General features: G+C 39.8%; 1 protein-coding gene across 5 annotated transcripts in view; it reads left to right on the top strand.

Annotated features, from left to right (window-relative positions):
* The window catches only part of LOC137369339 (methylcytosine dioxygenase TET2-like), a 207,268-nt gene extending 188,418 nt beyond the window's left edge, over positions 1 to 18,850 (top strand). For all 5 annotated transcript variants that reach the window (XM_068030397.1, XM_068030396.1, XM_068030398.1 and 2 more), the window contains one exon: positions 14,971 to 18,850. In XM_068030397.1, coding sequence (XP_067886498.1) covers positions 14,971 to 16,124 — 1,154 coding nt within the window. In that variant the 3' untranslated portion in view covers positions 16,125 to 18,850. The remainder of the gene's footprint in view (positions 1 to 14,970) is intronic.
* Positions 18,851 to 19,229: the final 379 nt, after the last annotated feature.

Genomic DNA, 19,229 nt, shown 5'->3' on the forward strand with positions numbered 1-19,229 from the left:
GGGGTTATCTGTGTGTAGTTTTCAACGTCCTATTTCCCCATTCCACCATCTCTGAGGACTGTGGACGGTGAGAAATATACAATTTGTGCCTGATCCCCATGATTTCCAGGTGAAAATTTTTCTTGAAAAATGTTATCGGCACTGCCCACCTACAGATCACCTCACTCAATAACATTAGAATACCAGATCACACACGGCCTTAAAAGATTCTTCAGCTCTCCCTTTACCTGCATCCGACTTGTGAATAATTTTTACTAAATACTATTTCTTCCTAATCTTCAATTGTTCCAATCCAAATTTTGTATCCCTTTGACTTTTAATCCCACTGACTATGAATACTGTGTTTGAGTCTATCGTGATTATTTTAAAGTCAGTTTCTCTAAGGGGTATGTATCAATGCCTTGATGACTTAAAAAAATTGTCTTGCTCTATTGGTCACATTAACTATTTCATGTTGTCCTGTTGTCAAGCTGAGCATAGAGCCAGACAACACAGAAACAGGCCCTTTGGCCTATCGTGTCTGTGTTGGCATGTCTGAGATACATTCTTCAGTGCAGGTTCACCATGCATTTCCACATGTTAGTTGTTTCCAATGTGACAAATCACATCTGCACACTGACACCCGTATGCCAATATCATGCCACATGTTCGATCCAATGCAAGCCATTCTTGGACTTTCAGGTGATGTTATCAAAAGATCAAGGGGGGTGGTGTCTATCTGAGATCTTTGCTTATCTCCCCCTGCATGGTCTCGATGTCTCAGATAGTGGCCAGTCTATCAAATGTGGTTTTACGAACATACAAATTAGGAGCAGGAGTCGGCCACTCGGCTCCTCGAGCCTGCTCCACCATTCAGTAAGGTCATGGCTGAACTAATTACTCCACATTACCACCTACCACCGATAACCTTTCACCCCCTTGCTTATCAAGAATCTGTCTACCTTTGCCTTAAACATATTCAAAGACTCTGCTTCTACCGCCTTTTGAGGAAGAGAATTCCAAAGACTCACAACCCTATGAGAGAAAAAAATCTCTCCTCATCTCTGTCTTAAATGGCCGACCCCTTATTTTTAAACAGTGATCCCTGGTTCTAGATTCTCCCACAAGGGGAAACATCCGTCACACATCCACCCTGTCAAGACCCCTCAGGATCTTATATGTTTCAATCAAGTCGTCTCTCACTCTTCTAAATTCCAGCAGATACAAGCTTAGCCTGTCCAGTCTTTCCTCATAAGATGGCCCTCCCATTCCAGATATCAGTCTCATAAACCATCTCTGAACTGCTTCCAAAGCATTTACATCCCCCTTCCTTAAATAGGGAGACCAATACTGTACACAGTACTCCAGATGTGGTCTCACCAATGCCCTGTATAACTGAAGCATAACCTCCCTACTTTTATATTCAATTCCCCTCATGATAAACAATAAGATTCTATTAGCTTTCCTAATTACGTGCTGTACCTGCATACTAACCTTTTGCGATTCATGAACTAGGGATCCAGATCCCTCTGCATCTCAGAGCTCCGCAATCTCTCATCATTGAGATAATATGCTTCTTTGTTTTTCTTCCTGCCAAAATGGACAACTTTGCATTTTCCCACATTATACTCCATCTGCCAGATTTTTGCCCATGCATGTAACCTATCTATATCCCATTGTAGCCCCCTTATATCCTCTTCACAGCCTACTTTCCTACCTATCTTTTTGTGTTATCAGCAAATTTAGCAACCATACCTTCGATCCCCTCATCCAAGTTACAAATTATAAATTGTAAAAAGTTGAGGCCCCAGCACTGATCCCACACCACTCGTTACATCTTGTCAACCAGAAAATAAACCATTTATGCCTACTCTCTCTTTCCTGTTAGCTAGTCAATCTTCTATCCATGCCAATATGTTACTCACTACACCATGAGCTTTTATTTTTCGCAGTAACCTTTGATGTGGCACCTTATCAAATGCTTTCTGGAAATCTAAGTACAGTACATCCACTGGTACCCCTTTATCCACAGTACATGTTACTTCTTCAAAGAACTCCAATAAATTGATTAAACATGATTCCCTTTCACAAAATCAAGTTGACTCTGCCTGATTTACCCTGAATTTTTCGAAATGCCCTGCTGTTATGGGCTGGATTTTACCTTAGGCGGATGGGACTTTGCCACTGATGTAAAAGTTGATGGCGAGTCCGCTTCCGCCTAGCGCAGGGATCCGATCTGCATTTTACGGGTTCCCTGGCTTTAATTGTCCTGAGGCGGGACTTGCACCCGCTTAAGGGAGGAGGTATCCACCACAGTGAGCTGCTGGCCAATCAACGGGCTGGCAGCTCTTAGTCCCAGCAGCGCCACAGGGAGTGGTGGCCACTGCTGGGACTGCAGCCCAGCTGACGCCATGGAGCCAGGACTTCAGGTAAATTGGGCTTGCCTCAGTTGTGCTGGCGAGGCAAGGATTGTCATTTGTGGTGGGGGGGGGGGGCGTCTTGGGACCCAGGGGTGGATTGGGAGGCAGGGGCAGCCCTCAATCAGGCACCCTGTGCCCGAATGCCATGGCAACCCCTGGCGCCTGGAAAGGCCGGCAGCTATCGCTGGGCAACCATTCGCATCCCCAGCGTGCCTGCTTGCCATGGGTAAAATACCCGTGGAGGCGGGCGAGGGCCCTTAAGTGGCCGTTAAGTGGCCACTTAAGAGCCTTGATTGGCCTCAGGCGGGGGAGCCGTTTTCCCCACCGTTTGACCGGCGTAAAGTTGGCCGGAGGCAGGAACGGGGTGGGAAGGCCTCCCGGAGTTTCCTGCTCAATTTTACGCTGCCCCACCCCACCATCCGACCTGCTGGGCGTAACATTCAGCCCTATGTCTTTAATAATAGCTCCTAACATTTTCCCTATGACAGATGTTAAGCTAACTGGCCTGTAGGTTCCTGCTTTCTGTCTCCCTCCCTTTTTGAATAAAGGAGTTACATTGGCTATTTTCCAATCTAATGGAACCTTCCCCGAATCTAGGTAATTTTGAAAAATTAAAAGCAACCTATCAGCTATCTCATTAGCCACTTCTTTTAGTACCCGGGGACTTGTCATCCCACAACTCCAACAAATTTGTTCTGTCCCACTTCCCTGCTGATTGTAATTTTCTTGAATTCCTCCCTCTCTTCCATTTCCTGATTTACAGCTATTTCTGGGATGTTACTTGTATCCTCTGTGGTGAAGACAGATGCAAAATACTGTTCAATTCATCTGCCATCTCCTTATTTTCCCTTATTAATTCTCCAGACTCACTTTTTAACGGACCAGCGATCACTTTGTTAACTCCTTTCTTTTTAAAATATCTATAGAAACTCTTACTATATTTTATATTTCTCGCCAGCTTTCTCTCGTACTCTAATTTTTCCCTCCTTATTAATCTTTTAGTTGTTCTTTGCTGCTTTTTATATTCTGTCCAATCTTCTGGCCTGCCACCCATCTTTGCACAAATATATGCTTTTTCTTTAAGTTTGATACTGTCTAACTTTTTTAGTTAATCATGGATGTTGGGTCCTCCCCTTGGAAGTTTTCTTTCTTGTTGGAATGTATATATTCTTTGAATTCTGAAATATCCCTTAAATGTCTGCCACAGCATCTCCATTGGCCTATCCCTTAACCTATTTTGCCAGTTCACTTTGGCTAATTCTGCTTTCACGCCGTCATAATTGCTCTTATTTAAGTTTAAAATACTAGTCTTAGACCCACTCTTCTTTCCTTCAAACTGAATATAAAATTCAATCATATGATCGCTGCTGCCTACGGCCGCCTTCCCTGTGAGGTCATTAATTAATCCTATCTCATTGCAGAATACAAGGTCTAGTATAGCCTGCTCTCCGGTTGGCTCTACAACATATTGTTCCAAGAAATGACCCCAAAAACATTTCATGTACTCCTCATCTAGGCTACCTCTGCCCATCTGATTTTTCCAGTCTATATGTAGATTAAAATCCCCCATGATTATCACAGTACTTTTCTGACAAGCGCCTATTATTTCTTCCTTTATACCCCGGGCTACCATGCAGTTACTGTTAGGGGCCCTGAACACCACTCCCACGAGTGACTTCTTGCATTTATTATTTCTCATCTCTACCCAAACCGCTGCTGCATCCTGCTCTCCTGAACTTAGGTCATCCCTGTCTATTGTGCTAATACCATCATTAATTCACAGAGCCAACCCTCCACCTTTTCCTAGCTTCCTGTCCTTCCTAATTGCCATGTACCCTTCAATATTCAGGTCCCACTCTATGTCATCCTGCAGCTATGTTTCTGTAATGGCTATCAGATTGTACTTATTTATTTCTATTGGCACTATCAATTCATCTGTTTTGTTTTGAATGCTACTTACATTCAGATACAGAGCCTTTAGTTTTCTCCTTGTATTATATTTGTAACCTCTAGCCTTGTCTGCTGATGTACTGTTAGATTTGTACTCACTGTCCCTTCCTGTCACGGTCTGTCTATCATCTCCCATATTAATACCTTTCTCTCTTGCCTTGTCTCTACTCTTTGATTGAACACATCTTCCCAAATTTGATCCCTTGCCCCCACTATTTAGTTTAAAACCCTTTCTACTTCCCTAGTTATGTGGCTCACTAGAACACTGGTCCCAGCAAGGTTCAGGTACAGACCATCCTAACGGTACAGCCCCGAGTTTCCCCAGTACTGGTGCCAGTGCCCCACAAACCGGAATCCAGAGATTATTACCTTTGAGGTTCTGCTTCTTAATTTGGTGCCTAGTTTCTCATACTGACCACGCAGAACCTCTTTTCTTGTCCTGCCAATGTCATTGGTACCTACATGGACCACGACAATTGGATCCTTCCCCTCCCACTTTAAGTTCCTCTCCAGCCCTGAGCAGATGTCCCAGGCAGGCAACACAGCCTTCTGGACTCTCGCTCTTTTCTGCAGAGAACAGTGTCAATCCCCCTTACTATACTGTCCCCTACTACCACTACTTTCGTTTTTGCTCCCCCTGCTTGAATGGCTTCCTGTACCATGGTGCCATGGTCAGTCTGCTCATCCAAGATAACTAGCGGCCTGAATGGGTTAAGGCCAAGTCTTTGAAAGGCAAAGCGTCACCATACTGTAACATAAGTTTTTAATTTCTTTAAAAAAACTGTTAGATCTCTTGCTGATGCATCAGAATTCATATGACCCTGGAAACCATCGTTACCTGTTAAAAACACAAAGAATCCACTGTGGCTCTGCCCCAGAGCCCAATGGGTCAATTTCTCCAATTATATCAGTCAATTTAGAAACTTGAAATTTAATAATGTCCAATATATAATTTTACACTCAGCAATACAAAAGTTGTGTGGTGAATTAAATGAAGGAAACAGCTGTCAGCAGAAAGGGTTACCTTCTCTGCTTGTTTTCAAGGGGGCGGAGGAAATTTCTCATAAGCACACATTTGCGTCACTTTACGCAATGTTTTTTTCAAAAAAAACTTTCTGGATTGAAAAAGAACCAAATTCTAAACCAAACTCCATTTTAAACTGTGTTTTTTCCCCAATTCTTCCGGTATCTTTTCTTCAACTTTGCCCAAATTTATAAATGACATATTCTCAGAGAAGGCAGCTTTTTCCACATTCCAATTCACACACCAATAAACACTTCATATCAGAGAGTCTTATTTTCCGGAATTAAAGATTCCCACATAACAACATGATAACTTGGAACTTCATTGTGGCCACTGATGAAATTCCAGTTTTCCCAATTTAACAGGTTAACTAACCTTAATAACCTAAACTTAATTCAGACCAATACTTACTAACTACACACAGAAAAGAATAGCAAGTGCTTTTTTTAAAAAAAGAGATAAACTATATCACTTGTCTTGTTCTTTCTTCAGGCGCCTTTCCAAAATACTATAATAAACTGAAGTTCTGACAGTTAAATAAAACTTTCAATGTTCTTACAGCAATAAGAGTCAAAGACTCGTGCAGCCCTTTAACAGTAGAAAAGGGGACAGAATCTTTCCCATATCTCCTTTATTTATCCTTTTTCTCCCTTAAACCAATTTCCACTTCCTAATGTTTGCTACTTAAAAAGTCAGTAAAGACATGTCTTTAACTTAAATTGCAAAAAAGCATTAGCAGTTTTTTAACTGTCAATCAAAGCAAAGTGTTTTAAAACTTCAGATTGGATTTCTTCCAGACATCTTCAAGGCTGACGTTTATCTCTTACAAAACAAACTGTTCATTGCCCTTCATAGTTGCAAAATTAACTTCTAAATAAAAATAAAACACTACACCAGCGTCTTTAATTTGAAATGTAGTTCAGTTTTATATCCCATTTTTGGGTGCACAATCTTAAATTGAAATTATCACACTCAACAATCACATTTACACCTTCTTAATTCCAAACAACTTAGAAATATTGGTTCCTGTAATGGGTTGTGAATTCAAAGTGTCAAGAATCTGTGTTAAATTCCCATTCCAGAACCCAAAGAACACACACAGCTTCAACCAATTCACAAGCAAACAAGATTCAAGTTTCACACAAAATAAACTCATGTATACATATACAGACATGTAGGCAGGATAACTAACAAATATATGCCTCTAACATCAACAGCCAGACTACAAAGAGTTAATGACTTTTAGCTGTGTAGAAAGAGCACAGGTATGCAGAGATAAGAACAGATATCAATTCATGGAAGCTTCCAAAATCCAAACATACACATCCTGAAATATATTCACTTACATTCCCCTACATGTGCTACCACAGAAAGCGGTTGAGGCCAAAACATTGTCTGTTTTCAACAAGGAGTTAGATATATCTCTTGGGTCTAAAGGGATCAAAGGGTATGGGACGAAAGTGGGAATAGGTTACTGAGTTGGATGATCAGCCATGATCATAATGAATGGCGGAGCAGGCCCGAAGGGCCGAATGGCCTACTCCTGCTCCTATTTTCTATGTTTCTATGTTAAAAGCAAAACATATTACATTCCTTTCTTACAACAGTTTTGACTTTCATTGTGGGCTGTATAACTTATTTTCTTTTCCTCTTAGCCATTTTCCCTAACACAGGATTTTCTTTTCTTTTTGAACTGTCTCTCGTATGCCATGACCCACACAGCTTTTAGCAAACCAGAGCGGCAGGTAGTAGCTTGCGCATTCTTAATAGTGGCTTTCATTATGCCGGCAACAGGGACTGATGGACCTTCAGGAAAGTATGTAATAACAGGAACATGGGTGATTCTCTTCATCATCAGACTCACAAGCATCCTGATTGTCCTCCTGTCCGAAGAGGAGCTCATCCCCTCTCATGATGGCAGACACCAGAACTTGCTGTCCGCTCAACTTCCCTTTTAGTTCATAAATTTTCAACTCACACTGAGCGTGGTATGCCTCATGGTGGCGCTGGTTAATGGTTTCTCAAAGGGCCCCTCTAGCATCTTGTAGACCTTATTTAAGTTTCACATTCTCCCTAGTGCAAGCATTCAATTCTTCCTCTTGTTGCTGACATTTAGCCATTAGTGAATTAACCTATAAACAAGTAAAGCTTTGTTGCTGTAACATTGCTGCATTTTGCTGTTTTTCCATTTCCAAACTCTGGGCTTGTTCTTCCAATTGTTTAATCTTCTGATCCTTCTGTGCTCACAGCTCTTGTAATTGTAGTTTCAACCTCCCTACTTCAGTTTGTTTTTGTTGTGCCCAATCATCGCTTTTGTAACCAAGTAGACCAGTTGCTTTGTCTATTTTCAACTTTTTACCATCTACTTGCCCCTGAATAAACACAATACTTTGTCAAAGGGAGCTCTTTCTCTCTTTGTTAAACATTCTGTCAACAAAATCTCGACCTCACTCTCTGACACTTTATCGATTTTCTCTTTATATGTCGACAGAATGCTTTTCTTATTCTTCCCTGACATCTTTTCACTCACCTTTAACTAATTAGCAGGTTCTACTGATCCCATAACCCCGAGGCCTTCCCTCCCTGGCATGAATAATGCCTGCCCAAATACTACCAAGGTTCCTAATCACTAACACCAAATATCCCAAGTCTTCATCTGGCCCTGCCGCGGTCGCCAATTGTAAGATTTAGAACCTTACTTATTTGTTTTTGGACCAGACAATAAGAATTTGGACAAGGAGACACCTGATGTAGTGATATCAGGATGATTTATTAGGTGAAAAGCAATATTTAACAAATCCAAGGCAGTCAGTATCCTTGGTTGGCATTTACTTTTCACTGTCTGTAGTGGCAGAGCTAGCTCGTGACTCCTCTTCTCTTGTCTCCCCCTTTGTCATCTTCAAATCTGAGCGCGAACCTCTCCAGGTCTGTTCCATTATTCTTTGTAGCCAGTGGCTCCTCCTGTACACTGGTTGGTCGGTTCATGCATGTCACTGTTTCGATTGGTGCTGCCATTTTGTTTGTCAATGCTTCTATTTATACATTCATCATAATCATATTCGCAAAACAATGTGTCCTTGGCGCACAAACCGTCCATTGTAATCTAGAGGTTCGTTAGTTCATACATTTCCGGCGAGACTCATCCTGCTTTTCTGTTACATTTTGACCACAACTTGTTATTCAGTTTTGATAACTGTTCTTTTCTTTCCTTTTATCTGTTCATGTTATTAGTCCGCATCACAATGTGTTTGCAGTTGACTCAAACTGTGCAGCATTTTTTTTCCAGTAAGGCACACATCTAAAATTACCTCTTCATTTACCAGTAGCTTATACAAAAAAATATATATATACTCACATGTGATATTCAAACTGTTGTACTTTCCTATTGCTATCTCAAAGTAAGTATATAAATGAATATGGGCATATAGCAGTAGAATCAAATTAGAATATAGAGCTCCAGTTGAGGAGCTAGTACTGGCATAATGGGCTGAATGTCCTCCTTCTCTGCTTTAAATTCTATCATTCCATGATCCAAAAATTTGAGACTATTATCACAACATTATCACAATATAAAACATTATTAATTTAGAGACACTCCGTTGTGCTGGGCTTTTGCTTGTTGCAGTATTTATATGGTATTGCCACTGGTTGTCTGCAGGAATACAACAGAAAAAGAATCTCAAGTGTTTAACAATCAGTATCTTTAAATGTTAGCTGCAATATGATCCAATCATGTCCAGTAGTAATTTTAGTGAAAACAATAAATCCCCAGTTAAAGGATTTTTGTTCCAACTCTTTCAAACCTGATTTCCATCTCATTGTCTCAACACAATTCCACTTTCTATTACGATTTCTACAGTGACTTTGTGCACAGAAAGTTTTACATCCAATCAGGAAGCTATCCATGGTGCTGAGCTGCAGGCTCCTTTTATTCTGACTGATTGTGATTGCCTAAATACAAGGGAACAAAAAAAACAAACTGACAATTTCTGTAGTTTTAGTATGAGGGGCTGAAATGTGAAGGCAGGCATCTGAATCATCAATAAGATGATTTCAAGTTCCAATTATCATTTGGGCAATGACACTCACCATAAAATTCTGCATCATCCCTATTGACTACCAATGAAGGGAAATCAGAAGTGTAACATGTTAGCAAACAGTCCTTTCACTTCTGGATTTCTGAGTTTCAACCTCAGAACAATTAGCAGTAAATCAATTGCACAGGCTACCCATAATTTAGCTCTAAATTGGCCATTTTAGCAAGGCCACAGGGATGGAAAATGGAACATTTTCCCACTTTTTGTGTTAACTATTCCCATGCCAGTTATCAATGTAGAGCACATCGTTGTCTACAGTGTTCAACAATAGTGACCCAGTGCCTGTCTCAGAGGGGAACAACCACTGCACCAGTGATTATTTTTTCATTCATGATACTTCATTAAAATACTGTAAGGGAGTAGCAGCAATATCTACTGTCAGGAAATTTCTTATTATAATATTTCTTTCATGTCACAGTCCCATTTTGCTCTATCTTGTACACTGTCACTAATACAAGTATATACATTGCAGATGAAACCATTCAAGTTGTCAACCAATTGATATGAAATTTTTATTTACATCCTGACATGGTTTGTATAAATGATTTCAACTATACCTGCTAAACAATGCTTTAGGAAGCAGTGGATTGGGAGAAGTGATATGTGGTATGGAGGGTGCGGGAGTAGTTTGAACCAACTCACCCAATAAGAATGGATAGGGTGCAGGTCAGCTGCCCATGTTACAATCTAGTTCGACACCAATGGAGTGTAAAGTCGGGTGGGGTGTAAAAGGCATATCCACAATGAAGTTGCTCTGTTCCCACCAGGCGGGTTAGGCTACAATTATCCCCCTTAAGGACTCAGGTCTGTAAATTATGTACAGAGCTTAACTTGTTTTCATTAAACAATAGAAGATTGGATGGTGCCTTTAAGATCTTCATGGACATAAGAGACTATGGGTGTGATTTTCACCTTCACTCTTAGTCAGTAAACTGATTGAGCAGTTTAGGAACATAGGAAATAGGAGCAGGAGTAGGCCACTTGGCCCCTCGAGCCTGCTCCACCATTCAACCAGATCATGGCTGATCTTCTACCTCAACGCCATTTTCCCACAGTATCCCCATATCCCTTGATACCTTTAATATCTAGAAATCTATCAATCTCTGTTTTAAATACACTCAATGACTGAACCTCCACAGCCCTCTGGGGTAGACAATTCCACAGATTCACTACCATCTGTGTGAAGAAATTCCTCCTCATCACAGTCCTAAATGGCCTACCTCTTATTCTGAGACTGTGTCCTCTGGTTCTCAACACCCCACCCCCATTCCCCAACTGCCTCCGGCCAGCCAGGGGAAACATCCTTCCTGTATCAACCTTGTCGAGCCATAGCAGAATTTTGTATGCTTCAATGAGATCACCTCTCATTCTTCTAAACTCTAGAGAATATTTTCCTAGTCTCCTCAAACGCTCCTCAAAGGACAATCCCGCCATCCTGGGAATCAGTCTGGTGAACCTTTGTTGCACTCCCTTTATGGCAAGTATATCCTTCCTTAGGTAAGGAGATCAAAACTGTACACAATACTCCATGTGTGGTCTCAGCAAGGCTCTATACAACTGCAGCAAGCCAACTTCACTTCCGTACTCAAATTCTCCTTCAATAAAGGCCAACATACCATTTGCCTTCCTAACTGATTGCTGACCTAGCTTTCAGGGAATTATGAACAAGGACACCCAGGTCCCCTTGGTCATCAACACTTCCCAATCTCTCACCATTTAAGAAATACTCTGTATTTCTGTTTTTCCTACCAAAGTGGATAACTTTACATTTTTCCACATTATATTCCATCTGCCATGTTTATGCCCACTCATTTAGCCTGCCTAAATCCCCCTGAAGCCTCTTTGCATGTTACTCACAACTCACATTCCCACCTAGTTTTGTGTCATCAGCAAACTTGGAAATATTACATTTGGTCCCCACATCCAAATCATTGATATAGATTGAAAGTAGCTGGGGCCCAAGCACTGATCCTTGCAGTACTCCATTAGTCACAGCCTAGCCTGCCAACCTGAGAATGACCCATTTATTCCTGCTGTCTGTTTTCTGTCCATTAATCAAATCTCAATCCATACCAGTATATTACCCTCAATTCCATGTGTTCTAATTTTGCTTACTAAACTCCTGTGTGGGACCTTATCGAAAGTCTTCTGAAAATCCAAATACACCAAATCCACTGGTTCCCCCTTATCTATTCTGCTAGTTACATCCTCAAAAAACTCTAACAGGCTTGTCAAACATGATTTCCCTTTCATAAATCCATATTGACTCTGCCCAATCCTACTATTATTTTCTAAGTGTCCAGTTATAACATCCTTTATAATAGATTCTAGCATTTTCCCTGTTACTGATGTCAGGCTAACAGGTCAGTAGTTCCCATTTTCCCTCTCCCTCCTTTCTTAAATAGTGGAGTTGCAGTTGCCACCTTCGAATCTTCAGGAAACATTCCAGAATCTATAGAATTTTGGAAGATGATAACCATCTCTCGAGCCAGCTCTTTCAACTCTCTGGGATGTAGATCCATCCCATTAATTTCTCCAGTACTACTTTTTTTACTAATACTAATTTCCTTCAGTTCCTCATTCTCACTCGTCCCTTGGTTCTTTAGTATTTCTGGGAAGTTTTTTTGTATCATCCTCCATGAAGACAGACACAAAGTATTTGTTTAGTTTCTCTGCCATTTCCTTATTCCCCATTATAACTTCCCATATGTCTGCCTGTAATGGGCTACTATTTGTCTTTGCTAATCTGTTCCTTTTTACATACCTATAAAAGCTTTTACTGTCTGTTTTTATGTTTCCTGCCAGTTTACTTTCATATTCTATTTTCCCTTTCTTTATCAGTTTCTTGGTCCACCTGTGCTGAATTCTAAAATGCTCCCAATCCTCAGGCTTACTACTTTTATTGCCAAATTTATAAGCCTCTTCCTTTGATCTAATACAATCTTCAACTTCTATTGTTAGCCATGGTTGGATCACCTTTCCTGTTGGGATTTTGTGTCTCAAAGGAATATAAATTTGTTGCAAACCACATATTAGTTCTTTAACTGCTACCCATTGCCTGTCTAACATCATACCTTTTAATGTAATTTCCAATCTACCACAGCCATCTTGCCCCTCATACTTTCGTTGTTTCCTTTGTTTAGATTTAAATCCTAGCTTCAGATTGAAATACATCACTTTCAAACGTCATGGGCTGAATTGTACGAGTGCTCTGCAATTCGCGGCAGCACACTCTGATGGCAGTGTGCATCCCGTGCAGATGTGCCGTCCCTGAGCCCCCACAATATTATGCGCGGGGGATCATTTAAATCGAGGGGCGGGGCGGCCTCCCCTGATGACTTAGAGGGGGCAGCCACCGCGGACCCAGCAACAGCATCCGACACCACCACACAGGTACCGGCGCCATTTTTAAAGAGCTTTAAGCCCTTACAATTAATTTTAATTTTTAAAGGTGTATCATTATAAATTTTTATTAAATAAAAACTTTTGTGATGGAGGCCCTTCCCCAACTCCTCCTCCCCCATGGTCATTTAATTGCCCAGGATAACAAAAGCATGCCATTTTCCCTACCCAAACCTTACCCCCCAACATTCAAACTTTTGCCCTTCAACCCCTTCCCACCATCCCCACATCCAATCAAGATTGTTTTCCCCACTCCTGCCCTGAACATTTTATTCCACGCCCCTCCTCACCAGGTTCCGACCTCGGAATTCCATATGGAGTTCTGAAGGCACTCAAAGCACAAACAGTGGCCACAGTATCGGCATGGGACAGCCATCGCCTGTCGGTAAGTTTATTAACATATTATTAATGTTCATTTGCATATGGTGATGAAGGGCCCGCCGCCAGGTGGCGGGGTGGCCGCACCAAGGTCCCCCCGCCGCCGGTAATACGCGACGGGCCCTTCCTGACGTTGTAGGTCAAGGCAGGCTTCTCTCCACAGAATATTACCAGCTCCCGCGCCATGACCATCAAGGGGCATTGAGGGACCAGTAAAATTCAGCCCAGTGTAAAATTCTATCATATCACGATCACTTTTCCCTAGAGGCTGCTTCAGAACAAGATTATTAATTAGCCCTTTCTCATTGCACAATACCAGGTCTAAAATAGCCCGTTCTCTAGTTCGTTCCTCCACATACTATTCTAGAAAAGCATCTCATATACATTCCAGAAATTCATCTTCCACAGCATTAGTGCTAATTAGGTTTACCCAGTCTAGACTTAGATTGAACTCTCCCATGATTACTATATTACCCTTTTTACATGCACCTTGAATTTCCTGATTTATCACGTGCCCAATATTACCACTACTGTTTGGTGGCCTATAAACAACTCCTACCAATGTTTGCTGCCCCTTGCTGTTTCTTAGCTCCACCCAAACTACCCAATTGTCCGTCCATTATAGAAACCACCTGAATTTCATTTCCTTTCAAATCAATGGCCATGAAAATGAGCCTTGTCCTGGAACATGCTGGTGATCCGTTATTTCAGTTTACTGCCTCAGCTGTTGAAGATTACCCCCTATTTCTCTTCAACTGTGAGAATAGACTGGAAGACACAGATTCAAATTTGACAAGCCCCAATGCAGTTTACAAATTATGTATCCTTGCAGAGTAGTGGAATTATGGAACAAAGAGATAAGAAAAATAGAGTCTTAGAGTGATAGAGTCATTTAAGGCACAGAAGGAGGCCATTTGGCCCATCAAGTCCATGCTGGATAGTTTGTAGCAAGTTAATTAAGTCCGTCATAAAATATATGATTAGGAACTGTATTGAAGTTTGTTAGGGCAGAACTGACAGAAGTAATAAAATATTCTACAATGCATGATGATCGCTGAACTGCTGGGGCTGGAAGGTATTGCCAACCTGTGGACAGTAGCTATACCTCATAAGGTTAAATATTAAATAAGCGAATAGAGTACATAATAGGTTATACTGCACCTGGTTTATGGAAGAAAAGTTCTAATGAACAAACTTACCTTGCCACCAAGTCAGACTCACTACCAGCAGTTTCCAAATTCTTACAAGTATGGTAATAATCATATGTGTATGGGCAGATTTTGTAAAAATGGTATATGCAAGTTAATGGTTATAAAGGTTGCCCAATTGATAATAGAATACTAAATATCCAACATTATCTTCATCACGATTCTTCCCCTCAAGTTCTATTGTTTCATGACCTCTTAAAGTCTGACTGTTTCAAAGGGCCATGAGTTATTGAACTGCACAGCGTTTAGTTTCTTGCATATATACTAGGTCTCCATTGCTACATACAGCTTTGTATAATGGGTGAGATGTTTCCTGGAAGATAGAACTGTAGAATAGAACTAAACAATACTTATCAATAAGAAAGATGCTAGCATATTATGAAAGGCTTCCTCATGAATTCATTAGGATCCTGTTACCTACTTCCATTGAATTCCATATGTTAGGCCTTTGATCTAAACTAACGACTGAATAGAAATGCCTGACTTCTAAACCTTTTTTGTTTTGACTGTAGGTCGCGTCATTCCTCCAGTTATTCAACAACAGCCAGTGCCCAGTTTCTACCAATCTGCCCCACCAAGCACTTACCCAAGTTACCAGTGTAATGGAAGCACACCAATTGACAACTTTCACCATTATATGGGGTCTTACTATCCCTCACTTGCACATCATATGGACATGTACCGTTATCAAGTTCCAATGAACAAACTTACTCTGCCACCAATTCAGACACTCTACCAGCAGTTTTCAAATTCTTACAGGTATGGCAATAATCAGATGTGTATGGGCAGATTTTGTAACTATGGTGTGCAAGTTAATGGCTACAACGGTTGCCCGATTGATAACAGAATACCAAACATCCAACATTATCCTCATTATGATTCTTCCCCTCAAGTTGAGACCCAGCTAATGGAACCTGCTTCAAAATCAGAGTCAAATTCGATTAATCAGACTTTGGATCATTCGGCAGAAGCTCGTGGCAGTCAATACCCTCCATTCACAAGTTCATACCGAGCAAGTGATCATCATCCTGCTAATTCTTTCCAGATAGAAAATAAAGAAAATGAACTTAGTATGCATGGAGCTAATACTTCGCAAGCAGAAATAGCTGCAACCATCAATCTCAGAGTTCCAGAAAACACCTCTCAAATGCCTTCACAAAATGACGTACCTGTTCCAGAAGAACCTCAGGAAGTCTGGTCAGATAGTGAACATAACTTCCTAGATAAAGATATCGGAGGAGTTGCTGTGGCACCATGCCATGGGTCCATTCTTATTGAGTGTGCAAAACGTGAACTACATGCAACAACCCCTTTGAAAAACCCCAACAGAAATCACCCAACAAGGATATCTCTTGTATTTTACCAACACAAGAGTATGAATGAGCCAAAACATGGATTAGCACTGTGGGAGGCCAAAATGGCTGATAAAGCCAGAGAAAAAGAAGAAGAGGCAGAAAGACTTGGTGTGGATTATGTGCCTACCAAATCTTATAGCAAGAAAGCAAAACGAGAGGTCCCAGAATCGCATGAACCCATAGAGCCACCACAGATACGTTTTATGAAGACTCTTGCACAAAGGACTATGACTTTCACAACAAACTCAGTAACTACAGCATTCCCATATGCCTTCACACGGGTTACAGGGCCTTACAATCGATGGATATAGCTTCATACTCACTTGGGTTACCTCATATTCTGTCTAGCATTTGGCAAGGCAGCTGTGCTATACCCAATGAGGGAAAAAAACAGTGTTTGAAGGAGCACTGGAAAGAAGTGTAACACACCAGCAAATGGAGACAGCCTGCAAAACACTTACCCTGTATCCCAGCTCAACTTTTAAAGAGTGTTCACAGTAAGGACCAAGCCGAAAAGTGTCCTATGCAAAAAGTGCTGTTTCAGAACATCATTCTGGAATATAGATGCATGCAGAGTCTTTCTGTAAATTAATTTAATCTAAGTATTTATGCCAGACACAAGTGACCTCTAATGTCATTAATGAGCCTATTCTTTGGAAGCAGGGCAGGAAGAGAAGCTAATCCTCTGGTGCTGAGTATTACTGTTACCAGGACAACATTTAAAAACTACACATTTCCAACATGTAGTTTTTGTTACAAAAAATGTCTATCAAACTCTTAGCAGTTTGTTTTGCCTTTATATATTGTTTGCAGATAGCAGTCAACTCAAACAGCTAAAACCGATTTCAGTTGACTAGTCAGGAAAAAACACTGAAAAGTTTGAAGTTCATGGTGCTATGAAAAGTGTTTGGATATCATGGTGCTATATTTAGAGGATTTTTAACATCTTTGATGTAAATCTCAAATGCCATTTAAATGGTTTCATAGTAATTAACATTTTTCAATTGATTAATTGATGCTGAGGTGTCCTCTCATAGCATAGAGGCATTTTAACTTAAAGCTACAGTTGTTTAAAAAAAAGCCTACATTTAAAATGTAGTAAAGTACTTTGGAGGGTCAGCGAATTCTGATTCTGTAGTAAGGATCCTCAAAATGAATTTTACAGAATATTTTGTAAGATTTTGGTGTTCAAAAAGCACTTTGAATATTTTAAGCTTTGACAACTTGAAGGGTGATAGGGTACCAAGGCATTAAGAGATTTACTGTAAAATAAAGACCTGTCAAAGTACTTTATAATATCCTAGCCATAAAGTCAGATGATAGGCTATGTATACTTTTTAAGTGTCATTGATTACCTTACAGTTTGGGATTTACTGGACACAAGGGAAAACCTTAACAGAACTTTGCATAAAACACTGATACTGGTGCTTGCATACAGTATGCAGCTATATTTGTTATGTTAAAATATAACAGTCCATACTACATCACTAAAGTGATTGTGCAGTTTTAGACCCTAGGCTTTCATATTAACACTTATCTCACAGCATGTTTTAGACATTAATACTATGGTTATCCTAGACCAATTAAGACATTTATAAATGAATTATATACTCAATAGATTTGATTTGTGATGAGATGTTAATGTTCGGGTTGAAATGTAATTTTTTTTTTATAGTTACAATGTAAGCAGTGTCTTTAAGAGAGAGAGCTGATAACATGCCAGGGAAGATGAAAACAGGGTTAGTTGTATCCAAATGGAGAAATCAGGCAGCTGGCTTGCTGTGGTAATGTTTAAATCATTAATTTGTAAATATAAAAATACAAAAAAAACAAAAAAAAAGGTTAAAAAATGGTGTACAGTAAATTAATTTGTAAACAGAATTTTCTTTTTTTTTACTTAACGCTTTTACTATTTTAGTACTGTAATATTTTCCTAATACTTTTTTTTAAGCTTTTCTTTTCAGAATGGTGCTACTCAATCTGCTACAGTTAAAATGTGAGTTTAGGAAGTGTAAAGGGGGTTGGAGATGTTCCGACTTGTCATATACCTCAGCTCTTGTACTGAGCAATAGGAAAATGATGATTCAGAAGTCAGTAGTGTTTTGTACACCATCATTGTTTAATTTAAAAGTCTTTATGACAGAAACATGCATTTTTTTTTTCATTTTGATACTTGATAACTTGAAACTCAAGCTTTTGTTCTACAAGAAGATCAGGGATATTACAACTCTTATATTCTCCTTATGCCAATACATCACCTGTGTTTTAATATCACCCTTTTATTTTATTTTTATTTTCAGGGATACCTTCACTTTGTTTAATCCCTATTTGGATTTTATGTGTATAGTGGGATACATGTACTTGATGCTTCTAAAATGAGCGTTAGTAAAGCAATGGCTTTGTTTTTAATTCTAAGCAAGAAAGTACGTAATAGTTCTTTTTTTTAAAGAATTTGGATGATGTATGCACTGAGCTGATAAAAGGGAAGATTAAGAACAGAAATGAGAAGTTTGTTATTTTCACGGGGTTGGGGGGTGGGGGGTGGTTATTGGTATCTCATATGAATGAATGAACTTGTGCCACTTGTTGTACAGGCCCCAGCTTCAGTAGCAACATGTCTGTTGGAAGTAAAGTGCACGTATAGGGTATTGGGTTGATGCTAGCCATACTTGAAGATGCTTCAGAGTGGTGTTGACATTACTTGAATTTAATTTCAGCTTGATTGATGCACAGCAGTATATATTGTTCACTTCTCAAGCTAGAGGTTAATGTATACTCAAGTGTAGAATAATTAGCTGAATTTGACACTAAAAATCAGTTTTGGTGTGCATTTCGTATGCGTTCTATTCTGTATTTTACTTTAGCTTTGCTCTTTACTGATAAATTGGGTATGTTGAAAAAAGATAAATGAGGCTGGTTATAAATACTGTAAGTAATGTACTAAAAGCAGAAAGTTATTTGAAAGCTGTATATTATATCATTCCTGATAATGCTGAGATGTGGGTGTTTTTAATAAAATTTATATTTATTTAATGCAGACATATTCAAGTTGTGTTTTCTTTTGCAACAGTAACTGTTATAGCTTACTAAAATACCATAGCAAATGCACCATGGGAAACATTAACTTATTCATAATATTTGAAGTCCAAATCTGACAATTTAGTTCCATTTGTGAAGAATCAAATTCCTGCAATATGGTATTATTTCCAATATCTTAACTGTAGGTGACTGAAAACAGCAGTCAAGAAACTCAACATCAGTCATTCACTTCAACTAAAAGATTACATACTACAAGAATTCATACAACAATTTATACTTCTATACTGCCCTTGACATAGAAAAGTGTCCCAGTATGCAAAGGGGGAAAAATGGACAATGAGCCCAAAAAAATGGATATTAGGAAGGGGTGACTAAGT

Source organism: Heterodontus francisci, chromosome 4 (assembly GCF_036365525.1).
Source record: "Heterodontus francisci isolate sHetFra1 chromosome 4, sHetFra1.hap1, whole genome shotgun sequence".
In the NCBI taxonomy this organism is placed as follows: Eukaryota; Metazoa; Chordata; class Chondrichthyes; order Heterodontiformes; family Heterodontidae; genus Heterodontus; species Heterodontus francisci.